Source organism: Triticum aestivum, chromosome 7D, assembly GCF_018294505.1.
Source record: "Triticum aestivum cultivar Chinese Spring chromosome 7D, IWGSC CS RefSeq v2.1, whole genome shotgun sequence".
In the NCBI taxonomy this organism is placed as follows: domain Eukaryota; kingdom Viridiplantae; phylum Streptophyta; class Magnoliopsida; order Poales; family Poaceae; genus Triticum; species Triticum aestivum.
The window spans coordinates 95,666,712-95,676,945 of record NC_057814.1 but is presented as its reverse complement, the minus strand read 5'-3'; the positions used below and the strand labels follow the sequence as shown (position 1 = coordinate 95,676,945).

Sequence of the window (10,234 nt, the reverse complement as noted above, 5' to 3'; positions counted from 1 at the left end):
TCAGTCTCTTAAAAGAGTCCCAGCGGTGGCCATGACGGACATGGCCACTGTCGAGGCTTTTGATGCAGGGGGGCAACGTGCTTTCGGCCTTTGTCAGTCTCTTAAAAGAGTCCCAGCGATGACCATGACGGACATGGCCACTATCGAGGCTTTTGACGCAAGGGTCAACTTGCTTTCGGCCTTTGTTAGTCTCTTAAAAGAGTCCCAGTGGTGGCCATGATAGACATGGCCACTGTCGAGGCTTTTGACCCAAGGGCAAACTTTCTTTCGGCCTTTGTCAATATCTTAAAAGAATCTCAATGGTGGACATGACGGTCAAGCCCATCAATGGGACTCTTATGAGAGACTGAGCTAGCAAATCCTGAGATTGATGAAGTCATTACCGTTGCCTCGTAGTCGACGGGATGCTTCTGATCTGGATAAGGCTGTCGGTTGTTGAACTCCTCAAGTTGGCCGATGAACGGGAGCCTCCACTACCTCGCAAGGGTGATTTGTGGTTTGTTGATGCATGTGGTGTATTCGAGACCGATGTTGGCCTCCATTGTCTTCTCTTGCCTTTAGAGATATCCCTTGCCTCGATTCTCTCTCAACTGCGCCCTCTCATTGTTTTAGTTGTAGTTCCTTTGGGCTCATGGACTTGTACCACAACTTTTTGTTGGGGAAATGCCATTATGGCTTGCTTTTTTTCATCTAATAAATAGATACATCGTCCACAATAAGAGTACAAATGGAAGAGGGAGGGTTCTCCGTCCACACGCCTGGAGGTTCAACCCTAGCACTACTAGCTAGTCCATGAACCACGCGATTCGTCTCTCACGCACAATGCTCAAACATAACATGGCCAACATTATTACAAATATCAAAGCAATCATCAAGAATAGGGGCTGCTCAGACCTGAGGTCCTCACATGTTCTCGAGATGAGGATTGACTAACTTAGGGTATATCAATCGCTACCACGGAACTAGATAGTTATGAAAGTAGCTTTGACGGAAATGTCTCTAGGATCGAGGAGAAGAGTTGCTAGTTTATTGTTATCATCCAACAATGATCCAGAGAAAAACCAATTAACTCCCAAAAAGATGGGTGCCAAATCCCGCAAAGGAAAATTCGAGGAGCGAAAGTCGGGGTGTTATAAATGCATGGCTTGCACAATGACATCAATGTTCTGCATAGACTCTCCTACTTGGAACGCTTACTACCTGCCAAGCTTCACGTTGTAACTATGTTGCCAATGGACATGGATAACGTGTGCTACTACCTTGCATATGACACCTATCCTCGACGGACCACATGTGGGAAGAAAATTCAACGTCCATAAGGTAACAATAACTCCCATCTTAAAAATGCTAAGAATCCACAAGACATTATGTCAATAGCTTTTGGGGTGCTTCAATCTTGCTTCGCGATTTTTCGTGGCCCTTTTGAGTACTGGAACCCAAAGATACTATGGCCGATCATTGATAACATGTGCAACATGATCATTACGAAACTGCTCCATGGACGATACTGGTGCCCGACGTGTGCATGATATGTAAATCCAGCGTCCTGTGTTGTTTCACTCATACGCATGTACGGCCTGATTTAATCATCGTCTGTGAATCGTGCTGATTTTATCGTGTGCATAGCATAACTCGGACGAGAGAGGCTAACCAGATGGATTTAACTTCGACTACAGTGCTGCACATGTGGAGCCGGAACATCAATCAAGCAGGATCCTCAGATTCCTCGCTGCACATCACATAATCAGGAATCAAGAAGCTCATCACCAACTCCAAGATGATCTTGTTGATCACTGTGGCAAATTCATAGTTCTTGAATGTAGTGTTTTTATCATGCTTTATTTGGATTATTAATTCATTTGGACCCTATGTTGTGTTTGATGTTGAATATTTAAATGTGAAAGCAACGAACTTGAAATGCTGGTGAAATATGTGCAGTGGAAATACTCATGTCAAGCTTTGAATTAATATATTGAGCAAGTATAGTTGAAACTGGGTTTGTACATACATAAAAAAAGAGAGGAAGAAGTAGCAACGAAAGAAAAAACAGAGGGAAATAAGTTTTAGACGAGGGTCGACTTGAAAATAATTTAGACCCTCAAAATGTTTAAAGTTACACCTACAGCTGTACTAGTAAGTTTTAGAAGGAGGATGCAGAAATTAAGTTTTATGAAAGGGCTAGAAATGCTTAAGCTGGTCTCCGCGGGCGGCGAGCCGGCGACGACGACGCGGATTCTCCGGCTGGCTCCCACGGACCCTCACCGCGAAACACTTCCCCCCGCGAGACGCGACGGCGTGGCTGCTGCTACGGCTGCTCCTCCTCCTTTCCTTGCCCCAGCCAATCTCCTCGGGCTGCCTGCCGCCTTCCGCCGGTTAGCACTCTCCGCCTCTCGCCATTGCCGGGCTACAGTCGTAGAACGAAACGGAGGGGAACTCGGAATTAGTGGAAGTTCGTTCCTCCATCCAGCAAATAACACAAAATCCGTATCTTTTCCTGACCGCGTCTTGTTTTCATTCAGGAAATCAAATTCCGGCGATATCCGTCCCGATCTCTGGTCGGATCTGCTTCACCTACGAGCGAGGAGGCCTCGGTTGGCGTTCTATAAGTAGGAGTATCATACAGGAGCCTACCTGCGTGCCCTCTGTCGCTCCGTGTCTCGTATTACTGCATCTACGGGAGAGATCATCCAGCACAGGGGAGAGGGAAATTGGGGAAACATACAGCAGAGCTCTGTTTCTTCATGGGTAGCAGCATAACCCGGTGTTTGGCCTTGTCGGGTGTGCTGACAACGTATGGACAGAGGCTTGCCGAATTCCTCGCCGTTCACCGTCTGCTACCCAGCGAACCCCAGATCCTGGAGCGGCCGACACCGCCGGAGCTGCCGGACGACATCCTCATGTGCATATTGGCCAGCCTTGAGACCCCCGACCTCGTCCGGGCAGGCTCCGTCTGCTCATCATGGCGTTCCGCCTGCGCCAGGCTCTGCAATCTTGGGCTTTTCAGGCAGACACAGACACCATGCCTCCTATACACCTCTGAATCTGCCGGTGAGAGTGTCGCAGGCCTCTTCAGCCTCGTGGAGAACAAATCCTACACACTAGCCCTTCCAGACCCACCAATTCGCACCAGGTATGTGATCGGCTCCAGCCATGGTTGGATCATCACCGCCGATGATAGGTCCGAGCTGCACCTCCTCAACCCCATCACCGGTGACCAGATCGCCCTGCCTTCCGTCGCCACCATTGAGCAGGTGAAGCCCATCTTTGATGATGCCGGCGCTCTTCACAAGTATCAGTACTCATGGTACACCGGCACTCCACTCTTAGTCGACTACGACTTCCCTACGCCATCGGTCTTTTCGCTTGGCGAGCTGCGGGACTACCTCTTCGGGAAGGCATTTTTGTCATCTGATCCATCCACTGGAGATTATTATGTGGTACTCAAGCATAATCCAGAGTCACAGCTTTCATTTGCAAGAGCAGGGGATGATAGATGGACTTGGTTGCCACCCCATGTTGATTATGCAGATTGTGTCTTTAAGGATAGCCTGCTCTTTGCATTGGATTCACACGGAGAAGTCCGTACGTTTGATCTCAGTGCGCTTGTAGTAACACAAACGATCGTTCTGGGGAGAATGAAGTCTTGCATCGTGGAGTGCAACTATATGTACATTGCTCAAGCTCCATGCGGTGATTTGTTGGAAGTTTGGAGGTCAAGAAACTCTTTGGGTTGGGAGGATGAGGATGTTTCAGAACAGGGGCTTGAGGATGGGGAGGATGAGCACATTTCAGAACACAAGCTTGAGGATGCGACGGATGGGTCGGGGCTGGAACCTGAGGATAGGGAGGATGCCGATGTTTCGGAACCTGAGTCAGGCTCTGATTCTCATGTGATCTTCACTGACAAGTTTGACGTATTTAAAGTGGATTTTGCTGCAACAAAGCTTGAAGACATTACTAGCTCATGTGACAGTGTGATGTTTCTTGGGCATAATCAATCACTTTGTTTGAGTGCCGATGAATATCCACAGTTAAAGTCCAATCATGTCTATTTTACTGATGATGATGGCTATTATCATTTTGGAAGCATGAAGAGTGAGCGTGATATTGGAGTCCTCAACCTTGGAAACTGCACTGTTGAAAGAATTGTATCACCTCAGCTTTGGTCCAACTGGCCAGCCCCTGTGTGGTTTATACCAAATCCCCGGAAGATAAATTTGGCATCACACGATTAGCCACAAGATGCTTCATTATACTGATATCAATCTTTGTACCTTGTTGTATGTCGTTCCAATAAATTTCTATGAAGAAATAATAAAAAATAATTTCAAAGAAAAAATCATGGAACTAGTGGAGAAAGGAGAGGTGTGTTTATGTGGTGCGCTAACGGCGTCATCATCATTTACATTGCATATAGGTGATCTTGGTATTGTGACTGTTTTCTGAAAAGTTTCAGATTTGTTGGCCAAACTGAACTAGATATGGCGCCACTACAGAACTAGCTAAGCTTGGGATAGCTCCATTGCCTCAGTTTATTTGCTGTTATTTTTTTTACCCTTATGCATGCTTCTAACATTCTGGATGAATAATTATTATCCAGTAACAGTATTCTTTGAAGTAAAACCAGTGTAAATCAGTGGTTTCCAGATTGCTTATGTTCATAAGGGATTTGCATGTCCATGACCTGCATATGCAACATTTGGGAGCATTGTGCTACATCCGAGTTTTTCTTCTCTAAGGTGTTCTCTCAGAAAAATGATGAAGTACCAAAGAAAATATTGCACTTGAAATCAGCGAGAGCATGTAGACTACCACATCAATGCTTGATTTGTGATGCAAATTTGGAGGTCATCGACCAGCACGCACTCAATCACCATGGAAGCCTGAGGATGACAGGGATGGAAGGGATGGAGGTACTTCACTGAGTTTTGCTGCAAGAATGTCATATTTGATATAACAAGCTAGGTGACAGTGGGATTCCCAGGTTTTGATACTACAGAAATGTCATAATGGTTTTCCAGGATGGTAACTTAGTCTCATGGAACTAGTGTAAATCAAAGAGAACAGTTACCTATTTACAGTCATCAACTCATCATGTACATGTACTTTTTCAGATTGCTCACTGGTATAAGTTGGCATCGTAAACCTAGCAAAACTAGTAGTATCTTTCAGCGAGTTCCATCTTAGAATTTACACCACAGATCTCAGAATTTGAGTTAAATGTTTTTTGTAAAATATGATGCTACAAGTTGAACATTGGGACAAATCAGTACACACTAATATTTGAATTAAAATGAAAACCTTAAGTGAAATTCAACTGATGGGAATTTTGGCAAATCTTAGATGAGCTTGAACTGTAACATCATGCAGACAAAACGTCTGTCCAGAACAAGTCAAATTAGCCACTCGAAGCTTGAACAATGTCCAGCTAAAAATTGCACTAAAACTTTTCACGCAGGAGGTTAAAACTCACATGCTGACAAATCAGCAAAGGTTTATGTCCATGTAGCAAACTCACGTTTTCGACATGAACAAACTGAACTTCACAACCCTGTTTATATACACATTATGAGCAGTAAACCACTAAAAACAATTCCTCATATTCTCGAGGGGGTTCGGACGTACGGTACTTGTCGGAAGTCCGACGTTTCGGCTCTGATCAGGTTGTGTCGGACGTCCGGTCGGGGTCTTTCAGAACACATGGCTCCACCTTTGTTTTCTTGGATTGCATCACACTAAGCTCCATCATGTCTTCGGAGCTTCTTCCACCATCCTGAATTCAAACACAATGTAATTTTGTAATGGCCCACAATGTTATTCTAGCTATTCTACAAATGTTTTTTTCTTACCGGTTTTTAGATCGTGACAATACTTCTTATGTTTGCCAATATCTCCCCTGTACTTGGCTCTGACCATGCAGCCAGTCTTCTCGCACTTGATACCAGGGGTATTATGAAGACTTCTGCAGTGGTCTTCGACCTGAAAGTTGTGAGCAATCAGTTGCATCGATAGTTAAACTAAGATAGTGCCGCTGATATCAAATGTTAGCAAAAAGAGAACAAAAACAAAGACATACAGATGATTTGCGTATCTGCTTCATCTTGCCCTTCTCAAGGAAACAGATGAGACATACTATTGAATGTTTGGGGGTTTCCGCCACATGGTTCAGGTAGACGGCGTATGTCTTCTTATCCGGATCATCATCATCATTCTCCTCCTCTTCCTCCTCCTCCTCATCCTCCATCACCACCATCACCACCTCCTCTTCCTCCTCCTCCTCCACCTCCTCCTCCACCTCCTCCTCCTCCTGCCAAAATCATACTTAGTGTTGCAGCCTAAATATTGCAGTCTATGTATGCTGGTGACAATAGCTTTCAACGTACGTAGTTGCGTTCACTTCGGATATCGAATATTGCAGTCTATCATGCACTACAATTGAGCTTCTACTGATTGTACACAACAAGTTCATTTTGTACAAAAGAATTTAATATCAACTGAATTTGAGCTAAGGTCAACTGAATTTACTAAGAGGGGGTAGGACATCAGAGGTGCAGCCGTCGAGGACAGCAGCGATTTGGACCTTCAGTTCAGGCTAAAACAAAGGCCAAATGCCAAGCACTCCAAAGAGACAGGAAGAAGACACATATATGACAAACATCAGCAGGAGAAAATGTTCAAACATGGCTAAAACCTAGTGATCAACCTAAAAATAGAACTACTGAATATAGTAAACCTGCATGTGAGAAGGGCACGAGATGGAATTCAGTTATTCTAACAATCAATCTCACTGTTCCAATGTAGTTGCAGCCTAAATATTGCAGTCTATGTATGCTGGTGACACAATTATTGCGCTCACTTTGGATATCGTATATTGCGGTCTAAATGTTGCAGTCTATCCTGCACTACAATTGAGCTTCTTCTGATTGTACACAGCAAGTTCATTTTGGACATCAAATGCTGCTCCCATATACTAGACAGAAGAATTTAGTATCAACTGAATTTGAGCTAAGGTCAACTGAATTTGATATCAAGCTTCATTCCAATCAGCCAACATCACTAGACAAAAAGAATTTACCAACAGAAAAAGCTAGATTGAGTGTCAATTCTCCTTAACATAGCAGACGAAACTCCCAACTTTCAGCAGATTCAGTGTCAATTACATTTTCCTACGCTGGATTACTGACAGCAAAGATTCATACCTCAAGAGAGATGATCGTGCCGTCGCAGCTATCCGGCGGTGAAGGCGAGGTCGGGGCCGTGTGTTGGGGCGCAGCCACACCATGGCCACTCGCCTCGGGTCCCTCCTGCGGATGGCACGGCGGGGAAGCGTTGAGGACAGCGACGGCGAGCACGTCGATGTGCGGGGAGGGGGCCGCGCCGTGCTCACTCGCCTCCGGAACTCCCTCCTGCAGCGGGGACGGCGAGGCCGTGGATACCGAGGACTCCACGGCGGCGAGCGATGCGGCGAGGTTGTCCCCGAGTACAGGGGGAGGCGCTGGGGAGGAGGCGTTGAAGACGGCGGTCGCGAGCACGTCGCTGCGCGTGGAGGCGGCTGTGCCGTGATCACTGCCCCCCGGTGCTCCCTTCTGCAGCAGGGGCAGCGATGGCGTGGATGCCGAGGATTCCACGCCGGCTAGCGATGCGGCGAGGTTGGCCTCGAGAGCAGGGAGATGCGCTGGCGACGACCCGTTGAGAAGGGCGGCGGCGAGCACGTCGTTGTGCGGGGAGGCGGCCGCGTCGTCTCCACTCGCCTCCGGTGCTTCCTCCTGCACCGGGGACGGCGAGGCCACCCACCACCACCGCCGCCGCCACCGCCGAACAAGCCCGAACCGGAGCCACCGCCGCGGCGACGAGGCCAGCCACCACCACCACCGAGCTGGCGCGCCCTGGTGCTCCCCTGGCTCCTCCGCACGCCTCATGGCGTTCTTGGCCAAGGCTGGCAGCCAAGAACCCTTCTTGCTTTCGAGCGCGAGAGGACGGCTTCTCGGTGGTCGACGGTGAGGGGCGCAGCGCGGAAGCTTCTTGTCTTCGTGCGCCAATGCACGTTGAACTAGCGAAGGAGGTCGCCGGCGAAGCAGGGCCTCAGGCCTCGGCGGCGAAGCAGGGCTCGGAGTGGAGAGGGGTGGGAGAAGGGAGGCGAGAGGGCAGGGATTTCTTATTTTATTTTTTGCGATGACATGGAGGCGAGGGGGCTTGGGTTCGTTCAACTCGTCCCGCTTCCTATTCTGGCACGTGGGACCAGGATAGGCTAACAGTGCATCATCCGCCCAAATTCCATGTTGATTACCAATTGAGATATAATTTCAAAGCCAGATTTTAAGGCATCTCTAAACATAAAAATCCCAAATAGATCTTCATTTGTCCACAAACGTCCGTACACCTTAAATTTGGTTCCCCATTTGTCCACGGACACGTTTGAATAGTCGGGATGTGTCTACGCCCTTCTCCATTTTTTTACAACGAAAGGACTTTATTCATGAGAGAATCGATGGACCGTTTACAATGGATGATGAAATAATGTCAGGGATAGAGTCATCACAAAACCCCGAGGATCTAGAATTAAAGGCAAATTTTGCTAGACTACCAGCCACTTCATTGGCCTCACGAAAGCAATGCAGAAAATCAACACGACTACCATCACTGGCAAGTTGCTTCCACTCCACGATCACGGGTACGTTATGTCTAGAATACCCATCCTCCCCTTTGACAACATCAATAGCGAATGAGTTGTCAGACTCAATGATCAGCTTGTCACATCCAATGGTCGCAGCCAAGTACAAACCATTTCTCATCGCTAGAATCCCAACCGAGTCAACTGCAGAAACATGAGGAACAAACCACGACGTTGCAGCGATAAAGTTCCCATGATCATCACGAGCTACAAGCCTAGTAGCCTCTGAAAGTGTTTCCGTTGAAAAGGAGAAATCAACATTTATTTTTCTGAACCCCTTAACGGGCTTCTTCCATATGTGATCCCACTTCCGCTTCCGGATTTTCAGCTTAGATGCTCTAATGAAGTTTGTGGCCAGAACCTTAATAGATATTGTCGATCTTTCAAGCAATTGAACCGCTTCACCTTTCATCCATTGCTTTTGCTGCCACCATAAGAACCACACAACAACTAGTGCAAGTTCCACTTAAGAAATGTCCCTCGAAACCAATTCAAGCTTACATAAGATTCTAGGGTGATTGTTCCTCACTCATCTTTCACAATAGCTTTGCACACTTCCTCATAGAGACCTAGTGCCTTTCAAATATCCTTTGCTCTAGCACAGTCGAACAAACAATGTTTAATATCCTCCGGCCCAGGGACACATATCAGGCATTGAACATGGGTTCTAATGTGTTGACCCGCAAGAACACCATAGCATGGCAGAACCCCATGCAGGACCTTCCTGGAAAATATTTTAATCTTCCCTAATAGTCGTAGTCTCCAAATTTCCTTCCAAATAGGATTTTCATCTACACTCCCTTATCCATCTGTTGTGCACATTCTTTGCCTGTGGTGGTGTTCCCATTCTTTATGATAAGCAGAACAGACAGAGAAGGCACCCGAGCGGGTATACTTCCAGGCTATGAAATCCTCAATAACTTGCACATTCAAAGGAATTTGGAGAATGTGTTGAGCATCAACTGGTGAAAAGAGATCCCGGATTAGCATTTAGTCCCACAATCCAGGATTAGTAAGCTCTTCTACTTTGGATAGCATAATCGCCCCCTTGGGATTAGCCTTCCAAATATTAATATCTGAGCCGGTGTCCACTCTCTAGGTACATACCTTGTTAAAGATCTAGATGCCGAGACAATGCTTTGCCATGGAAGAAAGCCCCTCTTTTGGCCAAACCTTTAAAATGTTACCATCTGGATAATATTTGGTGCTCAACACATGTGCACACAAAAAATCTGGGTTTTGGACTAGTTGCTAACACTATTTTGCTAATATAGCACATTTGAAACTATGAAGGTCCCTAAACCACATGCCCCTTTCTTCTTTGGATTGTTAAGTTGTGATCCAAATTACTCCTATAAAGGATGCTTGAGTACCCGCCTCCTTGTGTGCCTCCCGGGCTGAGAGAGCCCCCAAGTCATCTGTTGTCGTTTGTCTGCTATCAACATGTACGCCCTATGATGGGCTGGTCTGGTCGCGGCAGCCAGGTAGTCGCTGGGTCACTCCTCCCTGGGCCTCTCGGCACGGACCGGGGCGACCCGCCTAGGCGGTCCATGATGGGTGGAC

The 10,234-nt window shown here is 46.9% G+C and overlaps 2 protein-coding genes across 2 annotated transcripts; one reads left to right on the top strand and one right to left on the bottom strand.

Moving 5' to 3' along the window:
- Positions 1-2,166: 2,166 nt before the first annotated feature.
- LOC123166479 (uncharacterized) lies at positions 2,167-4,586 on the top strand. The gene is made up of 2 exons (XM_044584286.1): positions 2,167-2,372; positions 2,520-4,586. Exon 2 carries the CDS (start codon positions 2,742-2,744, stop codon positions 4,233-4,235), a length of 1,494 nt encoding a protein of 497 aa, XP_044440221.1. The 5' UTR covers positions 2,167-2,372; positions 2,520-2,741; the 3' UTR covers positions 4,236-4,586.
- An 825-nt stretch (positions 4,587-5,411) lies between these two features.
- On the bottom strand, positions 5,412-6,254 carry LOC123164121 (uncharacterized). Its single transcript, XM_044581541.1, has 3 exons — positions 6,077-6,254; positions 5,850-5,979; positions 5,412-5,773 (listed from the first exon to the last, which is right to left on the bottom strand). The coding sequence occupies exons 1-3, from the start codon at positions 6,251-6,253 to the stop codon at positions 5,736-5,738; spliced, it is 345 nt and encodes a 114-aa protein (XP_044437476.1). The 5' UTR covers position 6,254; the 3' UTR covers positions 5,412-5,735.
- Positions 6,255-10,234: the final 3,980 nt, after the last annotated feature.